At 43.9% G+C, this 25,509-nt stretch overlaps 9 protein-coding genes across 9 annotated transcripts, besides 9 other annotated features; 4 read left to right on the top strand and 5 right to left on the bottom strand.

Moving 5' to 3' along the window:
* Positions 1 to 989: part of a mobile genetic element that runs on past the window's edge.
* On the top strand, positions 21 to 917 carry TSTA_097640 (gag/polymerase/env polyprotein, putative; the record flags this gene model as incomplete). Its single annotated transcript, XM_002485701.1, has 2 exons — positions 21 to 237; positions 595 to 917. 2 exons carry the CDS (start codon positions 21 to 23, stop codon positions 915 to 917), a joined length of 540 nt encoding a protein of 179 aa, XP_002485746.1.
* A 701-nt stretch (positions 990 to 1,690) lies between the features above and the next one.
* Positions 1,691 to 3,208: a mobile genetic element.
* TSTA_097630 (uncharacterized protein) lies at positions 2,717 to 3,325 on the bottom strand (the record flags this gene model as incomplete). Its single annotated transcript, XM_002485700.1, has 3 exons — positions 2,717 to 2,944; positions 3,040 to 3,099; positions 3,257 to 3,325. The coding sequence occupies 3 exons, from the start codon at positions 3,323 to 3,325 to the stop codon at positions 2,717 to 2,719; spliced, it is 357 nt and encodes a 118-aa protein (XP_002485745.1).
* A 1,884-nt stretch (positions 3,326 to 5,209) lies between these two features.
* Positions 5,210 to 5,230: a microsatellite.
* On the bottom strand, positions 5,229 to 8,429 carry TSTA_097620 (uncharacterized protein; the record flags this gene model as incomplete). The annotated part of the gene is made up of 3 exons (XM_002485699.1): positions 5,229 to 6,305; positions 6,368 to 6,480; positions 6,638 to 8,429. 3 exons carry the CDS (start codon positions 8,427 to 8,429, stop codon positions 5,229 to 5,231), a joined length of 2,982 nt encoding a protein of 993 aa, XP_002485744.1.
* Positions 5,262 to 7,175: a mobile genetic element.
* Positions 7,122 to 8,744: a mobile genetic element.
* Positions 8,460 to 10,145, bottom strand: TSTA_097610 (uncharacterized protein; the record flags this gene model as incomplete). The annotated part of the gene is made up of 2 exons (XM_002485698.1): positions 8,460 to 8,735; positions 8,865 to 10,145. 2 exons carry the CDS (start codon positions 10,143 to 10,145, stop codon positions 8,460 to 8,462), a joined length of 1,557 nt encoding a protein of 518 aa, XP_002485743.1.
* Positions 10,146 to 10,682: 537 nt separating this feature from the next.
* Positions 10,683 to 11,555: a mobile genetic element.
* Positions 11,556 to 12,701: 1,146 nt separating this feature from the next.
* On the top strand, positions 12,702 to 13,693 carry TSTA_097600 (hydroxyquinol 1,2-dioxygenase, putative; the record flags this gene model as incomplete). Its single annotated transcript, XM_002485697.1, has 3 exons — positions 12,702 to 12,946; positions 12,996 to 13,195; positions 13,251 to 13,693. The coding sequence occupies 3 exons, from the start codon at positions 12,702 to 12,704 to the stop codon at positions 13,691 to 13,693; spliced, it is 888 nt and encodes a 295-aa protein (XP_002485742.1).
* A 1,182-nt stretch (positions 13,694 to 14,875) lies between these two features.
* On the bottom strand, positions 14,876 to 16,236 carry TSTA_097590 (monooxygenase, putative; the record flags this gene model as incomplete). The annotated part of the gene is made up of 2 exons (XM_002485696.1): positions 14,876 to 16,112; positions 16,223 to 16,236. 2 exons carry the CDS (start codon positions 16,234 to 16,236, stop codon positions 14,876 to 14,878), a joined length of 1,251 nt encoding a protein of 416 aa, XP_002485741.1.
* Positions 16,237 to 16,252: 16 nt separating this feature from the next.
* Positions 16,253 to 16,273: a microsatellite.
* A 282-nt stretch (positions 16,274 to 16,555) lies between these two features.
* TSTA_097580 (uncharacterized protein) lies at positions 16,556 to 17,410 on the top strand (the record flags this gene model as incomplete). The annotated part of the gene is made up of 3 exons (XM_002485695.1): positions 16,556 to 16,681; positions 16,821 to 16,976; positions 17,030 to 17,410. The coding sequence occupies 3 exons, from the start codon at positions 16,556 to 16,558 to the stop codon at positions 17,408 to 17,410; spliced, it is 663 nt and encodes a 220-aa protein (XP_002485740.1).
* Positions 17,411 to 17,911: 501 nt separating this feature from the next.
* On the top strand, positions 17,912 to 18,929 carry TSTA_097570 (short chain dehydrogenase/reductase, putative; the record flags this gene model as incomplete). Its single annotated transcript, XM_002485694.1, has 3 exons — positions 17,912 to 18,338; positions 18,410 to 18,762; positions 18,819 to 18,929. 3 exons carry the CDS (start codon positions 17,912 to 17,914, stop codon positions 18,927 to 18,929), a joined length of 891 nt encoding a protein of 296 aa, XP_002485739.1.
* A 1,759-nt stretch (positions 18,930 to 20,688) lies between these two features.
* TSTA_097560 (transcription initiation factor tfiid, putative) lies at positions 20,689 to 21,896 on the bottom strand (the record flags this gene model as incomplete). The annotated part of the gene is made up of 4 exons (XM_002485693.1): positions 20,689 to 20,820; positions 20,910 to 21,365; positions 21,399 to 21,740; positions 21,774 to 21,896. 4 exons carry the CDS (start codon positions 21,894 to 21,896, stop codon positions 20,689 to 20,691), a joined length of 1,053 nt encoding a protein of 350 aa, XP_002485738.1.
* A 152-nt stretch (positions 21,897 to 22,048) lies between these two features.
* Positions 22,049 to 23,092: a mobile genetic element.
* Positions 23,093 to 24,373: 1,281 nt separating this feature from the next.
* Positions 24,374 to 24,449: a sequence feature (C-rich).
* Positions 24,450 to 25,509: the final 1,060 nt, after the last annotated feature.

The following is a 25,509-nucleotide window of genomic DNA, read 5'->3' as shown; positions in this document are numbered from 1 at the left end:
AATTCCGAGAGCTCGCGAGAATGGGAGACGAGAACTGGACATTGCACGAAGACGTCTTGTTATTCAAAGATCAGGTGTTTGTTCCGGATGAGGGGGATCTTCGAGCTCGGTTACTAGATAAAATCCATTGTCAACCATCGACAGCTCACCCAGGCAAGAATAAGATAAAGCAATTAGTTCAAGCACGTTACTATTGGATTACCTGGAACAAAGATGTGGAGCGATATGTCGACAACTGTATGACATGCAAGCGCACAAACATAAGGAGAGACTTACCGCCAGGACTATTGAATCCATTGCCAATCCCTAGCAGACCGTGGCAGCATATCTCTATAGATTTTATGATCTATCCTCCTGACAAGATAGGCTGCGACACGGTGTTCGTGGTGGTTAATCAGTTTGGCAAGACTCTAATATCTATACCATGCAGTAAGAATGTTGATGCAAGAGAGTTGGCTAGACTCTAGATAAAGTACATGTATGCTCGTACAGGATTACCGGACTCTATTGTGTCGGATTGTGGTCCCCAGTTCATATTGGAATTCTAGAACGAGGCATGCTATATATTAGGAATCAAGATTTCATTATCTACAGTGGATCATGCTCAGACCGATGGGCAGACGGAGATCGCAAATCAGTATTTGTCCCAACGCCTGAGACTATATGTTAACCACTTTCAAGATGATTGGTCGGAGTGGTTACCAATTATCAATTTTGCGGCTGCTTCATTGCCTCAAGATTCCACAGGGTTGTCACCATTTATGATTGAAAAGGGGTTTCAACCAAGGATGTCATTCGACTGGAGAAAACCAGATTTACCAAGGAAGTTCACTGCCAACGAGAAGAATGCGCGCGTGTGGGTGAAGCGATTTCAAGAGATTTGGGACTTTGCTCGTGGTAATCTAGAGATAGCGTAATAGTGTCAAAAGAAGCAAGCTGACAAGCACCGACGAGAGGTTGACTTTGACGTGGGAGATGAAGTTATGGTATCGATAAAAGAATAGAGAATGGATTGTCCAAGTCGGAAGCTCGCAGACCAAGCTGCAGGTCCCTACAAGATAATTGAAAAAGTCAGCCAGGCCTATCAATTAAAGCTAGACGAAGGAATGTAAATTCACGACGTCTTTGCATTAGAAAAATTGTAGCGTGTGTCATTGACTGAGCCATTGAGGGGTTAGATTTTGGAAAGAGCGAAGCCAGTGGAGATTAATGGTTAGCAGGAGTGGGAGGTAGAGAAAATCCTTAATTTGAAGATGAGATAGAATAAGCTTCATTATCAGGTGAAGTGGCTAGGCTATGATCCCAATCCAAGGTGGTATTTGGCGGCGAATTTTAAGAACGCACCACGTCAATTGAAGTCATTCCACGATCGATATCTAGAGAAGCCAGGACCCCCGGTGAACTTGCAATGATGGATTGAGGTAGTAGAGAGGGACAAATTTGTTAACAATGACAGAAACAATAACACAATAGAGGAGTTGGAACCAAGCGCTTGAGGGCAAGCGTCTTACAGAGGGGGGAGTAATGTGACGGTCAGTAATGAGGTTATTCGCAGAGTTCGGTTTACGTAGTCACATGCTAGGGTTATGTAGGGGGGTTCGTGATTCTGTCACGTGATCACGACAATACATCTTGTTTGCAGATAGCCTCACATTCCTAGCTTTTTCTTTCTTTCTCCATGTTTGGTATTCTTGTACTTAGCTTCCAATATGACTATTGAATGAGCCCTTACATTCTTGGTGAATTTATCTATTTTCCGGATTCCTCCTTCAACAGCATTTTGAACCTCCTTAGTAATCTCTTAAAAGTTGCCTTCGTTATTTTTGATATTGTCAAGAATATCATCAAGACTCTAGTATATTGGAAGGCTTTCAGTGATGCTTGGGCAATATTTCAAGACAGAGTTGGTATGGTCCCAGAATGGCTTCAGGACCTTCTAAATTTATCTTAGTGTTGACCAGTCACTATCTGTTGGTTGCATTTCTCGAATGTCTAGATATTCACGAATAAATTGAGTGACTTCTTTTCGAAGTCGAAGAGCTTCAGAGATCATATTATATGTTGAATTCCAGCGAGTGTCGATATCATAATTGATTTGCTTGCAGGGAGAGATATCCTTCTATGCCTGCCTTCGCTGGGGGCTGTTACTAATCTATAAGGCCAAAAGATGGATCTTAACAATAGTACCTTTTGTTAAAATTAGTGTTTTAGGTGAATGATCCTTCTGTAATGGCATCTTATCAAGTATAACATGTGCATCACGGACTGTACTGGTCTTTAAGGATACTAGAATATCCTTATAGATAAGATTCAGTATATATGCAAGACATCCAATAAAGCTATTCCAACCCTGGAACCGCATAAGTGGTTTCATGTGGAATAGACTATCTTTTTTATTAAAATCTTTTAACAGGTCTGCATAAAGATAATCGCAGAGTGTTAGGTTGTTTCTAGCATTATCTCTAGTGATTGTTAGAAGCTTATGTTTAATTTGAAACGCTTCAAGTACACTTTTGACAATTGTAGACAGATTTTCGCTAGAGTGCAATCCATTAATCTCTTTAAACTTAAGAAGATCTTCTCAAAGCTTAAACTCTGGAGTGAGCCAATGGCCAATAACAGCAAGAAATGATATCTAGTTATCTGACGTCCAGATGTCAAGTGAAAGTGAAATCGATTGGCAGGTATTAGCTAAGTCCTGCTTTAACCAGTTCCTTCAACTTGAATATTCACTCTGAACTCGATTTTGAAGAGTATCTGCAGTTTTAATAGGACAGTTAGCATTTAGACTCTTAAGGAGTTCTTTCCATGTAGGATGTTCAACAACTGTAAAAGGCTGCTGTGTTTCAATCACCCAGCGAAGAAGAGCCTGCATGGGATCAAGTCCAGACTTAGCTGGTTCTATGAATATATCAAGAGGCCCAGCTGGAGGTGTAATTGTGTTCTATTTAATATGGTGTTCTTTATAAAGGTGTGTAGCTAAATTGGTTATAGCACCCTGTTAAGTAGAGTCCTTTGATGACTAATTGCATTACTTACACAAAAGAAGTCTATCATTTCTGTGACGGCCTCCTTTAGGACACCATGTAGTCTCAAGGCCTATAGCATCAAAATAGTCAGCAGTCCAGCTAGTATGTAATCTCTTTCTTTTTTTTATTGGAGTCTCATCGAACTCACTCTCTTAGTCCAATTGAGAAGAATTGTCTGAATTCTGTTGAGGAGACTTCAATCCTTGTGAAGCTGATTCAGATGGTACCAAACTCAGTTCATTGGAAGATATGTTTTGGTGAGGTGCAGGCACAGGCTCATTAGATAGAGTAGACATATCAGAAGGTAGAGATTTAGGGGAGGAAGAGTCAAGAGTATCTGCTTCATCGCGCCATAGAAAAGCGTCAGAAACTATGCTATTATTTAAGGCATTATAATCGCGACGAGGTCTCTTTCGAGTTATTCGAGGAGATGAATCATGAGAAAAAGCTATGAGAAGAGGGTATAAACAAAGCTCTGTAATAAATAAGGAACAAGAAGGAATATCAAGTAAAATACTCGGAGACAGATATTTGGAAAAGAGAATTAGGAATCTGGAAGAGCCTAATTCCCCCAATTTATATACTAAACAATATTTAGCTTTGTCCATCACGTAGCTACTTAGTCTAATCTATTCCTAGCTATGATGTAAACAAAAAAGGTAAACATTATGTTAAAGTTGAATACATGAAATGTAGTAGTGCTAGTCATACGTGTTATACGTGATAAATGGGTGGAGGAATCATTCTAGAGAATTTCAAGTAGACTTGCCGCTTGCAAAGTAAGAAAGCGTTTCCTAGAATGCTCTATCTAAACTACACACCATGATTATATAGGCCATGCACTGAATTAATAATTGAACTTGAGAACTTCATATATATATCTTCTCCTTGAGCCAAGATTCTCGTTATTTTAAGAAAAGGACCTCATACTACTAGTACTATATCCATACTTAAGAGTGATTAGTACTCTTATGGCTAATATAAGATAAACTGAAGAAGCTCGCATCAAATTTGCTGATTCTGTGGCGGTTAATATGTATCTATGTAGGGCACGGCTGTTTGCCGGCGCGGAAAAATAGTCCACCCGGAAATATTTATGAATATGAATATGAATATGAATATGGTCCATATTCATATGAATAATATTCATTTTAATCATATTCATAAGTCATGAATATGAATATGGTCAATAATCATATTCATTTATTCATTTCGGAGCTCTAGTTGACAATGTTCTAATCCTTTTTGTAACGATATCGGAGGAGTAGCACGGTTAATTTTCCAGCCGTAATCAAAAAACTATCAAAGAGATAAAGATCGATACTCTAGGGAGTAATGGGAAAAGTAATACTAAGGATACTGGCCCTATGTATACAAAATAATGATGTGATTATATCGTGTTCATCTAAGGTAACCTTATAGAGTGTGTCAGTGAGCTAGCTTGGGATGGCTTCCAATCAGAATTAAGTGATTCCTATACTTTATCTACATCGCTATTAGAGCAAGCGGTAATTAGTAGCTCAGCTATTATAGTGGTTAGATTGTACATGAAAGTCAATATTCGATTATTTTTAGCGGGCCGAGATAACTGACGTTGATATGGACTGATTTTTTATCATGAACTTATGCATGTAACTAGATTGAGGCGCTGCATGGACACGGACCATATAGATACTAACGCCAAGACTCGTTTCTCTCGGCTCGGCGGATTTTCACGACCTTGGCGTTGGCGCTAACATATGTGGCACAGCACGAGTCCTACAGATTAGGAATTTAGTCAAACGCTTCGCTGAGTACGCAAGAAAACTGTGATCTATATAATGTTTGCCATATCATTTGAGCTGCGTATATGCTCTTGTGGTGCCCCGGAAGTTTCTATACAGAAGCAATTCTGTATAGAAATATATCTTGTGCTTGAAGCAGGAAAACTGACTCTGTTGTGTGTATCTCCCTAGGAACCTAGGTTCCTAGGAGCGGAGATATCTAGCTACCAGCGCGCTAACTACATCCGGTAGGCGGTGCTGACTATCTAAGGGCAGAATCCCAACACACCCCCCCCAGCAAACCGCCCATGAAAGAACTATCATACATGAAGCCATATAAAAGCATATAAACAGGGCACTGAGTGTGGAAACATGGTGTTGAGAACTGAGTCGTAAAAACCTACACAAAAAAAAAAATTTTTTTTTTTTTTTTTTTTTATTCCTCGTCGACTTTGATGTCGATTGGCTCCAGTCCCAGCTGCTTTAGAAATTCTGCAAACTTGACTGGATTTTTGGGTTTTGTAAAACCGTCCGCGACATTATCGTCAGTGTCAACGCGTTCGACAACTACTTCACCTTTTTCGAGGATATCCCTTACAAAGTGGTAACGATTGGCTAGCCATCTCACGGCCGGTGCGGAGCGCTTTTTAAGTGCGTCCATAGCGTTGTTGGAATCCATGTAGAGGGTAATTTTGTCGTCTTCTTTCATTAAGCCAAATGCCACGAGGATCCTTTTTGCATAAAGGGCGTGTTTCATGCCGTCGCCGAAGCACATGTATTCTGCAGCTGTAGAAGATGGTGCAACACAAGTTTGTTTTGCCGTATCCCAAGCGATAGGGCACCCAGCCCAAAAAAGGCACCATCCTTGAGAGGATTTGCCATCTGGATGATCAGCGAATGAAGAATCAGTAAAAAGTTGCAAACCTCGCTTCGGATCTTTATTGAGAGTTAGGCCTAGATTGCTGTGGGCGCGTAGATAGCGTAAAACGCCTTTTGTACGCTCCATGTCATCTTTAATTGGCTCTTTTTGCTTCCATTGTAAGAAGCGCACTGCAAAGCAGATATCGGGTCTTGTTTTGAATTCCAGCCAATTGAGGGATCCGACTATTTTCTGGTAAATCTCGAGAAATCCGGGGTCAGGTGACTCGCCGGTAAACGTCAATTTGGAGCCTGGTTCAATAGGTGCCTTACGGCCGCTGCAGCGGTCCATATCGAAGCGGTTGAGTATCTCCTTGACATACGGTTCCTGAAACATCGAGATAACCTGGCTGGTAGGATTGTAGTGTAGATTGCATCCCAAAAACTTCTTCGGATGACCAATTCGCTTTACTCCATATTCCGCATCTAGTTCATTGAGAAGCCAGTGAATTGCATCGATGTCCTTTGCAGCAATAAGGGTGTCGTCAACATATAAAAGGATGTAGATTCCTCTACTCTTGTTAAAATAGATGCATGGGTCTTCAGCCAATGGGAGGAAGCCTAGGTCACGTAATTTGCTATCAATAGTACCATGCTAAAGGTTGGCTGATTCGCGTAAACCATACATGGCTTTGTTGAGTAGGCATACCAAATCACGTCCTTCTTCATGACCTGTAGGTTGCCTAACAAGTATCCTTTGGCGACCAAGTAACGCGTGTAGGTACGCTCCGATGATGTCGGCTTAGTAGAGGAATAGCTAGTGGTGCGCACTAAAGGAGAGGAATATTTTTGTACTTATATCTCCTATCACTGGAGACCATGTCGCTTGACCAGACTTTTCTTGGAAATTTCCACAAACCACCCATCGTGCGCGATACTCTGTGACTACACCATCTGGTGTGGATTTTGTGTCATAAACCTATTTACCTGGTAGTATCCGTATACCATCTTTTGGCATCTCAACTAGATTCCAGGTCTTATTGTCCTTAAGCTTCTTTACCTGCTCTGTTTTGGCGGCAAACCAGAGATCAGCCTCGGTGGCCTTGAGTGCTTGCGTGTGATTGGTGGGTATCTGGACTTCCCACTTGCGCTTCGTTGGGCCTGTGGCTGCAACGGCTATCAACGCGTTAGGGTTTGTAGACTCATTAGGATCATCATTGACCTTAGTTTCTATGGCGAACTTGACCTTTTTCTGTGCACGGTGGAGTCGTTCTTGCTCGGCTTGAGTCGTCTGTTCCTCTTCAAATGATGCTGTAGAGCGCTGACCTTTGGTCGAGCGGCTGGAACGCCTTGGCTCTAGTCTCTGCGGCTCGGCTAGCTGCGTGGCTGCAGTCTCCTGTAGGAGCTGCATTTGATCTGGTGAGAGGTCTTTGTCGTTGTTTTCTGGTGGTGAATCGTGGATTTGTATATCCTGAATATCACTCGTGGGTTTGTGGTCAGACTCCACTGACTCAATTGGTGTATCTAAGGCTAGGTTTTCTGGAGATGGGGATAACGTCACTAGGCGGCGTTGTGCGTACTGATTTTCATGATAATTGAATGTAGTCTCTTGATCCTGGCCTAGGATAGTGAATATATCCTCATGAGATGGTTCACCTGTCAATAATAGGCGTTCGGAGCGATTGCTTGACGTATTCGCATCAAAAACTTTTATTGATATGGGTTTGCCCCAACCTGCCTTAGGCATAGATTGCACGTCGTTGACAATATCTAGGGTGCCATCCTCATCGCCTTCCCAGAAGGTGACGTCGCGTGTGACTACTGTCTTGCCTGTATCCGGATACCAGATTCTATACACGTGGCCGTGATCTCCAACGTAGCCAACTAATCGACCAATCAGGGCCTTGGGCTTCACCTTTTCAGCTTTAACGCGATTCTCAATGGGAATATATACGTAAGCTTTGCATCCCCATACACGGAGATGTTCGAGGTATGGTGTTGGGTTTGGGAGTGAAAGGCCTCTTCGCCAAATTTGTATCGGCGCTTCTTTTCTATCTACCAAAGGTAGCCTTGAGTGAATGTAGATGGCGGTGTCGATCGCAAAGGGCCATAGATTAGGCGGCAATCCTGCATCAATGATCATGACTCGGCTGATTTGCACAATAAAGAACTGTAGGCGTTCGATTGCCCCATTTGGCTCCTTTGTACGCGGTGGAGAGTGCCTCAACAAGATTCCCAAGTTCTTGGCCCAGTTGTTGAAGGCATTGAACTCTCTCCCAAGATCTTTAGCAATAAGAACTGGCCAATAGCCTGCTGAGTTGTGGAATTCCTTGCAGTAATCAATAAGAGCTTTGGAGGCGCCATCTTTATTGATATGGAATCTTGCTTCTGGCATCCGCAAATAATCGTCAAGGATGAAAGTAGCGTAGTTTGAGCCGTCATGGGCTGTAGGTTTGATATGTTGTACGTCGACATAAATAATACCTCCAACTTTCGTGGCTTTGGGCATATTGGCGCGAGAGATAATCTGTCTAGCCTTGCCTAATCGGCATGCTTCACAAAACTCATGTTGATCATCGCTTGGTTCAACAATTCCTAACTTCTCTGCCAATTTTGTGCGTTTGTGGCCTAGGTGTGCAAGTCGCCTATGTTGCAAGATAGGCGAGACAGCTGCAAGGTTTGTGTGAGCTGTAATAAGCTCATCTCGTACATCAACTGTGTAGACGATAGGCACTTGAAAAATGGTATGTGTATGACCGACAATAGAGTCATCTGTCATCCTTCGAATAGTGCAATCTTTTGAACAATACTAAATCCCATGATCTTTCTTGGATGGCTCTGTGGCCCACAGGTTGAAGCTCAATCCTGGGACATGTTGCACTTTCAAGGCGATATCTGTGTAGGTGTCATTGCCACTATCAAGCCTCATGAGGGCGATTCCTTCACCTTGTGCGGTACCGATGGTGCCATTGGAACATGTAAAGGTAGGTTTGACATCACCAGGGCCGTACTCACGATATTTCAAGAATGTAGCGTTGTCACCTGCAATATTGTTGGCTGCGCCTGAATCGGCTACCCAACTACCCTCAATGCTTCTAGGTTGCATGTAAAGTGAGAGCGTTGTGGTACTATCACGTGTAACTTAGTAGTGTGCGAAGTCGTCAACAACTTTAGGCACTGTAGCGAGTACGCTTGCAGATAAGTCGTGATTTACCTGATCGTTGTAAGGCTGCGGGTCATCCTTTAAATGGCTTAGGTATGATTCGATGCATGTAGTCGTTGTGCTCGGAGCAATCCAGGGTCCGCGTCTGGTAGTGGATTCGCTGGTATCGACGACAGGGATCTGAGCAGTACTGAATGCAGAGTTATAGAGGCTAGTCGAAGCCAGTGGCACAGGGGTAGGTTTCTGATCAGTCGAATCTTTGCTCTTCTTCAAACCACTTCGGGCTTTCTTGGCCTTGGAGTAATTCCATAAATTATTGCGCCTAGGATTCCACGATTCAGGGGGTTCATCCATTAGGTAGTAACAATTGGTGGCATCGTGTGTAGGCGATGAACAATAACCACATTTGCCTTGTTTGGAAGGTAAGGCACGTAAGCTTATGACATGCTTGTCAATGTCCGTACCTGGGGCTGGTTCATGCCTCATTTTATTGCTGCCATTGTTCCTATTTCCATTTCCCTTGTTGTTTTGTGGCACGTTGCTTGCATTGCTCTGCGGGAGTCGGAGGGTCGTATTCGAATGGTATTCTTGATAGCGCTTCGCGGCAACTATGGCCTTGGACACAAGATGCTGAAAATCTTCTGGTTGTATATCGCATAGAGGTGGGATGTCTTTCTCGTAAGTGGTAACCCATGAGCCTAATTCGGAATGTAAGCCATCCATTATAAGAACTGTTGGTAAATATGCTCCCATCTCTAGATTTGTGGATAGGAGGTTGAAGTAAGCGTTGCGAATCCCAATAATGAAGGCTTCAGGTGTTGTGAATTTGTCTCGGTGCAAAGCAAGGATATGAGCTGTTTGACTCCATCCAATGTTTTCATTGGTGTCTCCCTTGCAAAGCTTCTTGACGGCAAAAGCGTATTCATCGGCGTAACGTATTGTTCCATTAATCATTCTGATCTCTTGGTTTAGATCGTTCGAAACCTGATTCTTCATCCAGGTGCAGATGGTCGCTGATAGCTGATGCCATATGTCAAAATGAGCACTATCCTCATCTGGACGTGCTAAATCTCTGTTGAGAATGTTGAGTAAGGCTTTACCCTTGCTAAAAAGGTCTCCCTCGATATTTTCAATCCAAACATCATAGAGGTCTTTTCTAGAAAGCCTCTCGATTGAAGCAAAGTCCAATTTGGTATTTGCAAACTTTGTAAGACCGCTATATTGTGTCTTTACAAGACTCGAAGTTGCAGTTGTGGACGATAAGTGTGAAATTGTTGAGGTTGTAGGAGTGCCTTGTTGGCCTTGTTGGCTCTGTCCCTCGTTGCCGGTCATCTTTGCCGGGTATTCAGGGGTAAGAAGGTATTCAAATTCCAGCGGATTGACACACAAAAATACGCGTGGGAATAGCCTCAAAAGTAGTAAAAATGAGTGCAGTAAAGAGAGGAAAATCTATTCGAATAAAACACGAATTTTCAGGTGCTCATAACCTCTTGTGCTTGAAGCAGGAAAACTGACTCTGTTGTGTGTATCTCCCTAGGAACCTAGGTTCCTAGGAGCGGAGATATCTAGCTACCAGCGCGCTAACTACATCCGGTAGGCGGTGCTGACTATCTAAGGGCAGAATCCCAACAATATATAATCTCGTTTCTCGTGTACAGTAACTACTGGGAGGCTGTTAGGCCTTAGCGGATCTTTCAGTGGAGGGCTTCGGAAGATACCTGTAGACTTATGCTATTTACTCATGTTAAAAACATCCTTCATTTGTGATACTGTGGAGGGCTTGTCTTGCTAAAATTATTATTAAGACTATCTAGTAGTCTGGTGGAAATCTGTCTTTGAGCAGAGGCCTGAGCAGTAATTGTGTAAAGCTTTCTTGCAGTTTTCATTCCACCATGGTTGTCCTATGCCTTATGTCAGGGTTCTCTTGGCAGAGCCTCTATATGCTCCTTGGATTACAGATGTTAGTTTTTTGTCGAGAGCATCGAGGTCTTCTTCTATCATAGTTAGGCTCTTAATACTAGCAAGGTTAGAGGCGAGAAGCAAGAGGAAGCAGGTGTGGTCTAGTGTGTCAAATCTCAGTTTCTGAGCTGTTTCCTTGTATCTCTGATCCCATGGTACAGTGGTGATTAGTGGTTGATGATCTGAGGTTACATCTAAGTGGCTCGCTATGCTAGTTTTAGCTCCCGCGAGTGCCAGAGGGCTTGAGGCAAAGCTGAGGTCTAACACGTTACCCCTTTCATGTGTGGGACAGTCTATATTAGAGATGAGAACTAGACCCTGGAGGTCCAGTCAGTTGGTAAATGGCTCTGCAAGAGGTGTGGGGCTATGATATAGCAAGGGCTGCCGTCTGTTGTATAGTAGGTTAGGGTTACCTGCAAGTATTATTGCTTGAGGGAGATACATCTCTGGCAGGATTATGAGAGCTTTTGCGGCTTCACCTGCTCTGATGGAGCCTGCTGGGGCATTATAGATATTGACTATCAAAGCAGACTTTCCTGTGAGTGAGAAAATCTGAAGGAACAGGAGATCTGAGGCCTCTTTAGTGTTAGTTGTGAAGGGGCGCAGCTGGGAGGTCTGAATGCCTTTCTTCTTTTAGACATAGATAAGGACTCGTGGTCGGCCGCTTATTACTTAACTGTTAGTTGGGGAGAAGCATTCATATGATGGGTGTTTTTTTGTGATCTGTCGGCTAAGATCTTTGAATGTATATAGTTCTTGGATTAGGATAATATTAATGTCACTAGTGTATGCCAATGTGAGAGCTATTTCATGTACATCTAGCGCGTGCCCTACATTTAACTGTAGGATTTTGAGAGGCACCTTTTGAGTTGGATGGTGATAGATCATAGCTCCTGTTCAAGAAGAGAGGTGAACTGGTTTTATGGTTGAGAGGTTGTAAAACGGACTGCACGAGCTTTTATTGGAGGATCTTCAGTTGAGGCGCGAGGTGGGGGGGTTACTGGACGGAAGGGAGAGATAATCTCCTGGGTTAGAGGCTGAGATGGCATCTCCTCTAATGCCATAGGTGTTTCTTGTGTGCCCGTGGAGAGCTGAGAGCTGCATCCTCCTTCAGTTCGAGCTTTTACGAGGTTTAAGGCATAGGATTTTCGGATCTCTACTTGTTGAGTGTGACGGCTGGGCATGGCTCTGCGTTCCCGTCTCAGTTCACGGATAGGGCTAGGAGCCGTGTAACCCTATCCGCGCCGTATTGGGAAGTGATATCAACATCAGACGTCGGAACTGGATAGGGAAAGGCGCCCTGCACAGAGATTTACATGAGAAGCGAGAACCAGACCTTTTACTTCATTTCTTCCTTTTTCCCCTTTATGCTTAATATTACCTGTCGACAAGCACCTCTTGTACGAGATAGTTAGCTAGAATAGCGTACTCAAACCAAGCAGATTGGCACCGTCACAGTGTCCACACTTCAGCTTGCGCTGATAGCACTGTATACAGGCCAATGGTGGACGCCGTCTTTTGGCTCCTGGCTTGACCACGTGCTGTGAGCTTGTTGGCACAGAGTTCATCGTGTACCTCGGATTAGATTCTGACATTATCGAAAGATTAAAATGAGATATTGCCGAGCTGCAAGTTTTCATGCTTGCGGCTTCCGGTTTCGTTGATTCGGCAATTTCGGCCAATCCACTCGGGGTACATTTTCCAGAGAAGTATATCACGCAGTTTGATTTCTTGGGTGCGGCTTATTCTATCTGGGGAAAATTGAATGCTTCATTGATGCCCGCAATGTGAAAAGTCCGGGGGTTGCAAGCCGTGGGCGTTTAGACAGTTATATAACCTACCTGTAATTCCCCGTCATCTAGATGAGCAATCATCGGGTTCTATGTCATAAAGCCAGGAAAGGAGTAAAATCTCATCAATTTATTCAAAATGCATGCATCCGAACTCCACCCTCTGACAATTTCTGTTCTCTCTTCGTTCGGATCCGAAAGCTCCCCTAGGGCTCGAGAAATACTTGCAGGCTTGGTACGATATCTTCACGCATTCTGCCGAGATGTGAACCTCACTACTGAAGAACTTCACATTGCTATTGAAGTCTTGAACCGATCTGGCCAAATGAGTAATCCTGAACGCAATGAGACGTTACTGATAGCAGACTGCCTGGGTGTAGAGGCGTATGTCAGACCCAGAATCTACTTTCAATTGATCTAACTTTAAGAGTAGGTTTGTTGATGCTCAGACACAAAAAGCACTAGAGAAAGACAATGGCAAAACTACCAATTCTTGTGTTCTCGGCCCATTCTATACGGCCGATCCTCCACGCTACCTGAACGGTGACAGCATTATCCAGAAATACCTAGGCGGCGAAGTGACTTTCTTCCATGGTCGAATTTTGGATGCAGATACCAATTTGCCCATTGCAGGTACATTTTTTTATTTCACCTATATTTCATTTAACAAGTAGCTGATGGTCACCAGGAGCCTCCTTGAATGTATGGCAATGCGCGGTCAATGGCTTATATGACCAACAAGACCCCAGCCAACCATCAGGAAACATGCGTGGCATGTTCACGTCCGATGGCGACGGCAACTACGCCTTCTACTGTATAAAGCCAATTCCTTATCCTGTGCCCTACGACGGGCCGGCCGGTGATATTCTCAAGCTTATGGACCGTCACCCCTATCGGGCGGCTCACATTCATTTTATGGTAACGAGCGATTCTCATCATCGTTTGAACACGCAAGTGTTCCCCGAGGATGATTCTTATCTCGACTCTGACTCCGTGTATGCCGTGAAATCGGATTTGCTCCTTCAATTCAAGCCTTATAGATCCGATTTGCCTCAAGGTAAAGGGAGTGAGGGAACCTATGTGAAATGGGAAGTCAACTGGGACTTCAAGATTAAGAGGCAAAATTCTTGATCCAAGAATATTTTAGACTTGTTAGTGGCAAGTTGGACGTTTTCGTAATAGCAGCGAATGTCTTTTTTACCCATCACCCTGAGATTGTTCGGTAGTGTCTCCAAGATAGTCTAAAATTACATCCCTGTATCTTTTCAGATTTGGTCAAGAGGTTACAGAACTAGCCTTTATTTTCCTTGATGATTTTACCTAGGCACCAATCGCTCATGTGTTTATTTGATTAATCATATCAGTCAACCTGCATTTCATGATTCAATCACGTTGGATTTCACCCTATATGCACTTTCTTAGCTTACTCCAACACATACCTAGGCATGCTTTGTCGAATACAGTTAACCAGTATTTTCAGTCATGTTTTGACAATAGTATAATTCAAATTGACTATGTTGATGCCACATACTGGAAATGAAATATTCTCCCTGAGGTTAGGCTCACGTCAGATCTTCGTACTTAACAGCGAATAGTATGCAGAGTAAGCAATGGAATTTCATCTCCCGAATGCAACGAGGGCAAACGCATAGTTCGGGAAACCGGGCTTCTCTTTACTCAAGATACTGTTTTCACGTTAGGGCAATACTTGGGCACCTACGTAGTACATCTCAGTCAATCAGAAGCCACCTTATCAGAGCTCAAAATTATCCTCTCATTTACCCCTCATGACAGCTCACAAATCACGCCGCCAAAAGGTCTATAAAAACCCTTCTTGGAAACTCATGTATACAGAGGACACGAGACAACAAAAGACATACAAATCTTGCTAGTCACTTCCTTTCTTTTCATCCCAGTAAAAACCTCTTCAGGATTGGCCTGGAATAACCCTACCAATCCGACAATTAGCCCTACGACAAGCCCTACCTAACCCTAACCGGAAGATGTCTTCTGACCTAGGTACTGCTAAGGTTCCTACAGTACAAGCGTATGCATAGACATTTTGCTTCGCTTTTTGTGATAGAGTCCTCAGCAGCTTATGACCATTACCCGAAGATCGTCTGATACCAAATGCACCACCTCAATTTACAAGCGAGATATGTTCCTCACCAGGTTAATGGTATCGTCAAATTCTTTGCCTAGGTAAATTATTAATGTGGTATTCAATTGAAGTCATGTAATATTCGAGAGAATTATGTTTGAGTATCAACCTATACCTACAGCAACCACTACATGAATAGCAATCAATCAAAATTATTTAGCAAACAATGCCTCTCGGTCCATGCCGTCGAGTAACTTCCCATCCGCGAACCAATCATCCATTGCCTTGGCCATACCCTCGATGTACGCTCGGGGAGAGTCGTCAGACATCGCTTTGACAAGTAAATCTTGCGACATCTCATTCGTGACATCAGCTCGTCCACTGGCTACAACCGTAGACTCGTAGTTACGCACTGCAAAATCCAAGTCTTCGGGATGTGCACGTAATTCGTGAAATAGATCCAAGGCATCTAGCATTGCCAAGTTTGCACCCTCTCCGGCAAACCACGACATAACATGCAAAGAGTCACCAATGAGGGTCAAACCTGGGCGGTGGTCGTAACGTAGGCCTAGCGGCATGCGATACTGGGCGCGTGGAGTCATGCTTGAGTCAACATTGCGAATGACATCCTGAAGGCGAGGGTCCCAGGTTGAGAAGAAGGAGTTAATCAGAAGTTCCGTCATCTTTTTTTGATCATTCCAGTCAAAAGATGGGTCGCTTGTTGCCCAGGTCTCTTCAACTCGCAAGCAAGGGTAGACGCGCAAGCTGCCATCTCCATTTCGTTGCATGAAGATACCGCTGCCTTCAGAAAGGCAAAAATAGGTTCCTCGGCCGACGAATTGTCCGATCTCTGGAAATCTCTTATTCAGGTCTGAGATACGGCAGTCAATGACTGTAAGACCAGTGTACTCGGGCTTCCAAGTCGTGAGAAGTGGTCGAACCCTGGACCAAGTTCCGTCAGCGCCGACAAGAAGGTCAGTCACTACTGGCTCTGGTTGACTATCAAACACAATTTTCACGCGGCCGTCATCCATCGGAACTACAGCTGAAACGCAGTGATCCCATTTGATATGCATAGGATCAAGAGACTCTATTAGAATCTTGCGAAGCATTGCACGGTCGATTTCTGGACGTCCATCTGCCTCAGGAGTTGCCTGGTGATTCAGCCACGTCACAGCGTGTTTGTCTCCAAAACGGTAGTCCTGGTCAAAGTAGCGGGCGTACTTGTTGAATTGTTGCTGTAACCCAGCTTCAAATAAAGCTCGTTGACCAGAGTCTGGATGAAGGTCTAGAGATCCTCCCTGAAAGCGAGAGCTAGTTGATTTCTCTCGCTCGTAGATGGTGAAGGGAATAGAGTGATGTTGTAGGAGAGCTGCAAGTGTAAGGCCAGAGGGCCCTGCTCCAACAATGGCGATATTCTTAGGCATGATATGAGGAATTGAAGGGGGTCTTGAAAATGAAAGATTGCGAAGTCAAGTTTGCGTCCAAGAAGAAAAGTTATTGCATGGAGGCCAGTAGATGCAATGGGTCTTATAGCCTTTAAATGAGCTACTACCTACCTCAGGAAGCCCATGATCTCTCTTGCTTAATTTTTTTTTTTTTTTTTTTTTGTTGGATATACACATCCAAGAAAAGACTTGCTAGTCTGGGACCCCTACCGACCCCTGTCAAAAGGAAGTGGAGAGAATCTGGGGCAATATCCGAATCCTCCAGCTTTGTCGGCCTCGGTCTTTTGTCTCGGTTTACGGTTGCGGTGTACTCATAAAGGCGAAAAGGCCGAGGTTAGATATGAAAGTCATATGGTCATTCCTTCGTGCGGTTTAAGAAGCCTCTGGGACGGACATATATGGTGAGTCATTTGCTAGTTCATTTATCAACTGATAATCATCATAATGGAGAATCAAAAGGCTCATGTTGTGATTGTGCCGGCATCGTTTGCCCCATCATTGCTATACTCAAAATTTGTACAACACCTCTGCAAATATGATCTTGATGTGACCATTGTCGACCTCCCGTCTGTGGGATTTCGTGATCCGCTCCCTCCTGCATCAATGACGGAGGATGCCGAGCATATCAAGTCCATAACGACAAAACTTGCAGATGAAGGTCATGACATAATCCTAATAATGCACTCCTACGGCGGAGTTTGTGGCACAGAAAGCACCCAACGGGGTCTCCAAGGCCGAGAGACATGCTGTTCAGAAACCAGGAGGCATTGTTCAACTCGTTTACATCAGCTCTCCGGTTCCTGAAGTCGGCGGCTCCATTATGACCATCATGGAGGGGAATATTCCTCCTTTCATGAAAGTAGAAGTAAGTCAGATCAACATGATGCCCGGAATATCACTAAAAAACGGTTTTCACAGGGGGGTTACCTGATTTCTGACACTGACGGCTGCGCCAACGTCAATTTCTCGGATCTCCCATATACCAACGCGATACAACATGCAAGACACATGAAGGCACATTCAGCAGAGAGCTTTTCAAGTCCACTTCATCATGCAGGCTATTTGCGTATTCCGGTCACGTACATCATATGTGAACACGATATTTCTGTACCCCCTGATTTTCAGAGGTCTGTCGTTGATATGATTACCACCAAGGCCAGTAGGGAAGTGACTACACTCGTTTGCAATTCTGGACATTTTCCCAACGTGAGTTTTCCGGCTGAGCTCGCAAATCTCATAAATAGTGTTGTTATTCGAGGTTCAGGAGAATCCTTACAGGGGGTTCGATATACGATATAGCGAAATAAAGTCAAATCCCGTATTGCCCTTTAAATACTTTACTCCTCAATTTGAAATGATTGCTTTAGGTTTTGCAGGCTCAGTAGATTTCTTTCCTGCACCATTGATATGTTTGTGAGAATTGGAATCGGATTCATTTATTGTATACATCATCCAAGTCGATTGTTAGTTAAGGGAAAAGATTCGTGTCTGCAGTGAAGAAAATAAACTTTTTACGGTAACGAATGGAATTACTCAAAAATGTTAGAAGTATTGAACTTATATCCCTGTTTGTACAAGGGGCGGATATTTGAAATCAGTTCGCCAGTCCGAGTAAGCCGAAGATATATACTGGACAGACCGAATAAGCCGAGTTGCAAAATACCGACAGAACCGTGGAAAGAATAAGCAACTACGTACACTATTGAACTTGAGGGTCTCGTATGCCTTTTTAAACCAAAACGAAATCCAATATAATAAGAAATATCGGTCTCGAATAGCGTAATTCCGCCTGGAAAAAATATGGACGCCATGAGGGATACAGACCTTATCGTGTTAAAAAGCCTCTCAGGTAAGACTACCATAATCACAGGAGGTGCAAACGGCATAGGAGCAGAGACTGTACGCTTTCTGAACGCGCAAGGAGCAAACATTGTGATCGCTGATCTGGAACGTACTCGTCCTAGTGCTGAAACATTGATACAATCATTACAATATCCTCAATGTGCTCTCTTCGTGGGTATGAACATTCTCGTTTGGAGAGAAATAAAGGCACTATTCGCTGAATGTACCAAGCACTTTGGAAAAGTTGATATCGTTGTTGCCAATGCTGGGATCATGGAGAGTGTGCCGCTTTTTGATATCGGTGATGTGGATGAAGAGGGAGAATTACGCGAGTCTGCAGAAGGATTTCGTGTAATCGATGTCAATATTAAAGGAACGATTAACAGTATGTTCTACTGCTGCTCCATAACCCTTTGTATGTGGCCTGAATTTAACTTGATGCGTCCTTGATCAAAGCTTTACGACTCGCGCTTCACTTCATAGCTCGTAACCAACCGGCATCTGCGAATGGATCAAAGGGAACTGTAGTTCTCGTCACATCAACCTCAGGCTACTTTGGTTCAACTGGGGTGGGAGCATATATCGTATCCAAGCATGGAATCACTGGTCTTCTCCGAGCGTCGCAGCAAGTTGGTCGAGAACTAGGAGTCAGAATCAATGGTGTTGCTCCTTTTTTCACGGCCACAACGACTTTCCAAGCTTTGGCCGACCAATGGAAGAAATCAGGACTCAAATCAAACACGTTAGAGAATGTTGCAACCACTATCGCACTAACATGTGTGCGAGAAGAGACTGGAAAATGTTATATGGTATAATTATCCCCAACTTCTTCCTAATCTTACTACATGCTAAAATTCTTAGCTAGGTAGCTGGAGGAAAATGGATAGAAGTGGAAGACAGTAGGCAGTCACTTATTCCACAATGGCTCGGTCAAGAAACTGCCCAGCTGTTAGAGAGCGCTGGCAAACTCTTTTAAAGCGACGGTTATCCCTTACCTAGGAAGCATTATTGAACTACGCAAATATTGGGCGCTAGAGACCCTGGTTAGTCCAAACAGAATGGGGCTCGAGATTCTCGTAAAAAATCCGTCGTCATGATTAGATTATAATAGTTATTGAGCACATGGCTCTCTCATTCCCAGCTGTGCTGGCATAAACTGGATCTGCTAATTTCCATATCACATAATTTCATAAAATGAAAATAAACTTAGGGTCACGATCGTCGTTGTGCCCAGAAAGTTTGTCGTACTTCCCATTAGCCTTGTCCTTGTTGACTTTCCGGCAGTACAAGACGTTGAACAAGATCCTATATACAGTTAGTTATCGATTATCGCAAATCAAGATCAGTTCATAAGTAGAGAAAGATACAAAAACCAAGCAGCAACCAAGAAGCCCAGAATAACTATATGTCCTACATCCTAGCGTTAATTCTTTTCCACCCAGGATACGCGGTAGCCACCTGTGGTTATAGGTAGTAAGGCCTGACTCCTGGATTTGTGTTATCTCATTGCGAGGAACCGAATCCACGTGGAGGAGATAGACTCTGCAGCGTCGCCTGTGACAAACTGAGCCTGTACTAGAAGCCTCTCTCCTCTCAGAGTGAGACCTAGAGAGTTTGTATTTGGAATAATTCGTCAAAACATCAACATTCCCTAATACTGCCATATCGCGAGACCACGCTGTTGACGCATTCGAAAGTTAATAATACCAAGCCGACGAAAAGAGACACCCTGTTAGTTTGTTAAAATCAACAAGCACTAATATCTTAAGAAAACTAAATAGGGATTCTACACCTATAATAGGTGCAAATATAATACTGGTTATGATACCAAGTCACACCTAGGTCAAGATATTAATAATATCTACTCGATGAAAATAAGTGAGGTCCTGCTCCTCGATGGTGGCGTAATGGGAACACATATCTCCTGTTTACCATGAAAGCTCTTTGCCCTTCTTTTGCAGCACAACGTCTCAATTAGAGCTATGCACGAGGGGATGCAAGCAGCAATAATAATTGAATTAGACTTAACACTAGGCTAGATCAGTGACGCCACGCCCAAAGCAGGAATAGATTACTTAGTCCAGATAACAAGTTCTGATGTGCTATCTGTATTTTGTAGTTAGTTATGTGAGTTGTAAACATTTGCTGTGCACTCAATGCGTGGAAGACGTCAAGTCCCAGGGTCCGGTTTTTGAATATCCTTGTCCTCAGTGCAAGGCCCCAATTGAGTCTTGCTTAGACTGTTTCCCCAATTTATTAGAGTTATAATTATGGCTCGTTTAGAGATAGAAGTACAGTACTTCCGGAAATTGGTGTCACCACCTACACTCTTCGATTGTTTCTCGACCGGGAATGCCAAGATATTATATACCTACTATCAGAAATAGTGCCGGAATAACAATATTACTGTACAATTTCACTCTCTGTACGGTAATATAGTTACTCGAATTATTACATGACTAAGGTCTCGTAACCGTAGGAGGCAAGTCATATCCAGAATTTTCCATGGAAATGCTGAAGCTGGAGTTTTCCCTTGAGAATATCCGAAAAATTGATGGAACCCAACAGCAAAGAATGACAGTGACAATGCCTTGTCTCGTAAATTCATCAGTGCTCCCAGGCCCTTAATTTGCAAAGAGATCTGAAACGCAAGAGTGTAAAAGATGACATTCTGTAAGATATGCTTTCTAAAAGGGATTCAGTGCCCCGGAAGGAGATGTAATAGTCTGGGGGAATCAAAGGTAAATACTAGCACTCGTCCTGAATGGCAACCAACACATATTGTCGATAGTGACACGGCAATAGAATGTGGGCGAGACTCCTGTGGTAACCATAGCAGATGCTCCGAGTTTCAAGTAATCCATGTACTATCAGAGCTTATACTACACCCTTCAAATCGTGGCACTTCGGGTTCGGTGTTGGTCAGTCCTATATCCGGAATTAAAGATAAACGAACAGTACCGTCATTAAATTCAAGATATGAGTTCGTAATATTGAATGATTCCATAGATGCGGCTTTTCCAATATTGAGGGTCTGTAGGCATCGGCCAGTCCTGGTATCCCGCATCTTGACGGTGTGATCGTATGAAGCCGTGGCGAGGAACTTGGAATCATGGGAGAAGGTGACAAAGTTGACTGAGCCGTTATGGCCGTCGAGAGTCTGTAGGTATTGGCCAGTGCTGGAATCCCACATCTTGATGGTGCAATTGCATGAAGCTGAGGCGAGGAGCTTGGAATCATGGGAGAAGGTGACCGAGTAGACTGAGCCGTTATGGCCGTTGAAAGTCTGTAGGCATTGGCCAGTGCCGGAATCCCACATCTTGATGGTGCAATCGTGTGAAGCTGAGGCGAGGAACTTGGAATCATGGGAGAAGGTGACCGAGCTGACTGGGAAATTATGACCCTCGAGGGTCTGTAGGCATTGGCCAGTACTAACATCCTACACCTTGGTGTGACCGTGTGAAGCTGAGGCGAAAAACTTGGAATCATGGGAGAAGATGACCAAGCGGATCCTGTAGTTATGGCCCTTAAGGGTCTGGAGACATTGGCCGGTGCTGGGATCCCACACCTTGACGGTTTGATCATCTAAAGCTGAGGCGAGGAACTTAGAATCATGGGAGAAGGTGACTGAGCGGACCAAGCTGTTATGGCCCTCGAGGGTCTGTAGACATTGGCCAGTGCTGGAATCCCACATCTTGATGATGCAATCGTATGAAGCTGAGGCGAGGAATTTGGAATCATAGGAGAAGGTGACCGAGCTGACTGGGAGATTATGACCCTCGAGGATCTATAGGTATTGGCCGGTGCCGGAATCCCATACCTTGACGGTGTGATCGTCTGAAGCTGAGGCGAGGAACTTCGAATCATGGGAGAAGGTGACTAAGTTGACTAGGTCGTCATGGCCTTCGAGGGTCTGTAGGCAGGCGCTCCAGCGCTTCTCCATGGTTGGTTTTCCAATTATCCATGCTGGTTCCTGTGTTTGAAATTGAATCCTTGTTATGCTCTCAGTTGGGCTAAATATCAGTCGAGAAGATTGCAGACTAGTACGTCTCATTTCTTGTGTAAAGTAACTACTGGGAAGCTGTTAGGTCTCAGTGGGTTCTTTAGTGGAGGGCTTTGGAAGGTGCCTGTGGACTTATGTTATTTACTCATATTAAAGATATCCTTCATTTGTGTTGCTGTAGAGAGCTTCTCTTGCCAAAATTGTTGTTAAGACCATCTAGTTATCCTGTAGAAGTCTGTCTTTGAGCAGAGGCCTGAGCAGTAGTTGTGTAAAGCTTTCTTGCAGTCTTTATTCTACCAAGGTTATTCTATGCCTTGTGTCAGGGTTCTCTTAGCAGAGCCTCTATATGCTCCTTAGATTACAGATGTCAGTTTTTTGGCAAGGGCATCGAGGTCTTCTTCTATCATGGTTGAGTTCTCGATACTAGCAAGATTAGAGGTGAGGAGTAAGAGGAAGCAGATATGGTCTAGTGTGTCAAATCTCAGTTTCTGAGCTGTTTCCTTGTATCTCTGATCCCATGGTACAGTGGTGATTAGTGGTTGATGATCTGAGGTTGTATCTAGGTGGCTCGCTATGCTGGCCTTAGCTCCCGCGAGTGCTAGAGGGCTTGAGACAAAACTAAGGTCTAACATGTTACCCCTTTCATATGTGGGACAATCTATGTCAGAGATAAGTACTAGACCCTGGAGGTCCAGCCAGTTAATAAACGGCTCTGCAGAGGGTGTGGGGCTGCGATGTAGCGAGGGCTGCTATCTATTATATAGTAGGTTGAGATCGCCTGCGAGTATCATTGCTTGAGGGAAATATGCCTCTGGCAGGGTTGTAAGAGCTTTCGCGGCTTTGCCTGCTCTAATGGAGCCTACTGGGGCATTATAGATATTAACTATCAGAGCGGACTTTCCTGTGGGCGAAAAAATCTAAAGGAATAGGAGATATGAGGCTTCTTTAGTATTAGTTATAAAGGGGCATAGCTAGAAGGTCCGGATGCCTTTCTTCTTTCGGACATAGATGAGGACTCGTGATCGGCCACTTATTGCCCAGCTATCAGTTGGGGAGAAGCATTCATATGATGGATGTTTTTTAGTGATCTGTCGGCTGAGGTCTTTAAATGTATATAGTTCTTGGATTAGGATAATATCAATATTACTAGTGTATGCCAATGTAAGGGCTATTTCATGTGCGTCTAGCGCGTGCCCTACATTTAACTGTAGGATTTTGAGAGGCACCTTTTGAGTTGGATAGTAATAGATTATAGCTCCTGTTCAAGAAGAGAGGCGAACTAGTTTTGTGGTTAAGGGGTTGTAAAACAGACTGCACGAGCTGTAATGGGAGGATTTTCAGTTGGGGCGCGAGGTAGGGGGGTTACTGAACGGAAAGGAGAGATAATCTTATAGATTAAAGGCTGTGATGGCATCTCATCTAATGCCATAGGTGTTTCTTGTGTATCTATAGAGAGCTGAGAGCTACATCCTCCTTTAGTTTGAGCTTTTGCGAGGTTTATGGCGCAGGATTTGCGGATCTCTGTTTGTTGAGCTTTAGTATGTTTAGTATTGCCTTTGGGGCGTAGAAGGCATTCTGCGAAATCAGCTAGATGTAGTCCATAGCAGTGTATGCATCTAAGAGGGCATTGATAAGGCTCTAGGGCTGTGCAGTGGTTGACATAGCCCTCTTCAGTATGCTCTGAGGAGCCGCATAGTTAGCATTGAGAGGGGTGTACACAGGATCATGCATTATGCCATTTCCAGCATCGTGTGCATTGAATAACTGTTGTTTTCTTAGAGAGGTGACAAGCATTAGTGATAGTGCTAAAAAGATATAGCTGGATAGGCAGTGGTAATTTCATGCCTTCTGGGAAGTTGACAAACCAGCTTGAGGAGAGAGTATCAGGGTTGGCAGCGCTCGTAGTGGTCTTACTAATAGATATAGGCTTGAGCCCTGTAGTTTTGCTAATTTCTAAGGATAGTAGTATAGGATTGACAGGGATTAGAGAGTATTGACCATCCAAGATTTGGCTAATTTTCCTTGGCACGTTGGTGACTCAGTACGAGACCCATCGGGAGCTGCATTCTATCTGGCAGTTAACAAAGAATGCAGAGATAGTCTCTTTTTGGGTCTCAAGGGCTAGGAGGGCTTCTGGAGATGAGGGACATAGTGCAAAGCCAGTCTTTATAGCTTGGACTTCTTTTAGTGCTGCACTATTTAAGTTTAGTTGAGATCGTAGGCTAGAGTAGATAGCGTAGGCTTCCATTTTTCTGGCTGCATGGTCAGCTGGGAGGCGTACGAAGAGCCAGATGTCAGGAAGGGGTTGTTTTACTAGAGACATCGGCTTTTTGATGGAGGCTTTAGGGTAAGTGGTGGGAGTTAATTTGACTGGGGCATATTGGGTAATAGTTGTATAAGTTGACTGGTTAAGACCTGAGGGGGGACGTGAGGGAGGGGGTGAAGGGGGTAAGGGATTTAGGGTGGGGGAAGAGGAAGGGGAAGGAGACAGGGCAGGTAGAATAGAGGTTATCGAGATACCGCTGATATAAGCGTTGAAATGTTATTAAGCTATCGAGGCGAGGTCATTACTTAGAGTGGTGAGGGCTCTCAGTAGGTGAGGAGCAAGGCCGGTGGTTTGGCTGCGGTGTTTATCAAGGAATACAGCTATGGGGCTGAAGATCTTCTCTTCTTCAGAAGCTCTTGTTGTGGCTACAGACGTGGATTCCAGAAGGGCTGTCTGTAGAGGGCCGTCTGTACCAGGGCCTTTACGCGCCATGGTGTTGCCGGGCGCGTTGAGACGCGTCAAAGGCTGCACTCCTGGGAGCTAGGTGGTAGAGAGGGTTGAGGATTTTGAGCCTCCGACTGTTTGATATGAATAATTATAAGGAAGTCGCCTTTCAACTCGAAAATCGTTTTGGTCCCAGATATCAGTGTGTTGGATATTTGATACGCTAATCCCAATCAGGATGTCATTACTAATCATGATTCCTCGGAATAACGACATATCCGTGAGAACATGAGAGCCAAACTCAAGCCTACATTTTGGAGTCAGGATTGTCATTTATCCCGTAAATCCGTGATACTTTGCCACTATGATGTGTATATAAAGAGGATCAAGATGTGTAGTTAGCTATGTTTTAGAAGACGTGCAAATCAGAGTCAATTATTCCTCACCCAAATTGTACAACTCCTATCAGAGCCTAACCCCGATCAGTCAAAATGGTTGCAATCGAGGACGCAGTTGATTATTCGAATTCCTTGGAAGAAGCTGAACAGATTAGTTTTACTTTAGTTGCACAAAATGTGTAAAGAATATGATCATAAGGTCACATGGTGACCAGTGAATGTTGAAGATTAGGTAAGCTAAACCTAATTAAGGGCTCCCACTAGTGAAAATCTGTGGTGTCCTTAACAATTCCCAGCGCTTCTCCGTTCCTTAGTCAGGAACGGTCTTGCATCTACTGAGGAGAGCGCAACCCTAACCCTGCATCACGTGGATCGGCAATACGGAAATAGTATATCCGATGGATTGGATTTGTAATGCTTGGCTAAGCAAAATTATAAGCTGTAA

Source organism: Talaromyces stipitatus, genomic scaffold, assembly GCF_000003125.1.
Source record: "Talaromyces stipitatus ATCC 10500 scf_1105507295511 genomic scaffold, whole genome shotgun sequence".
NCBI lineage: Eukaryota > Fungi > Ascomycota > Eurotiomycetes > Eurotiales > Trichocomaceae > Talaromyces > Talaromyces stipitatus.
Note: the sequence above shows the minus strand (reverse complement) of the source record. Positions and strands in the feature narration are given on the sequence as shown.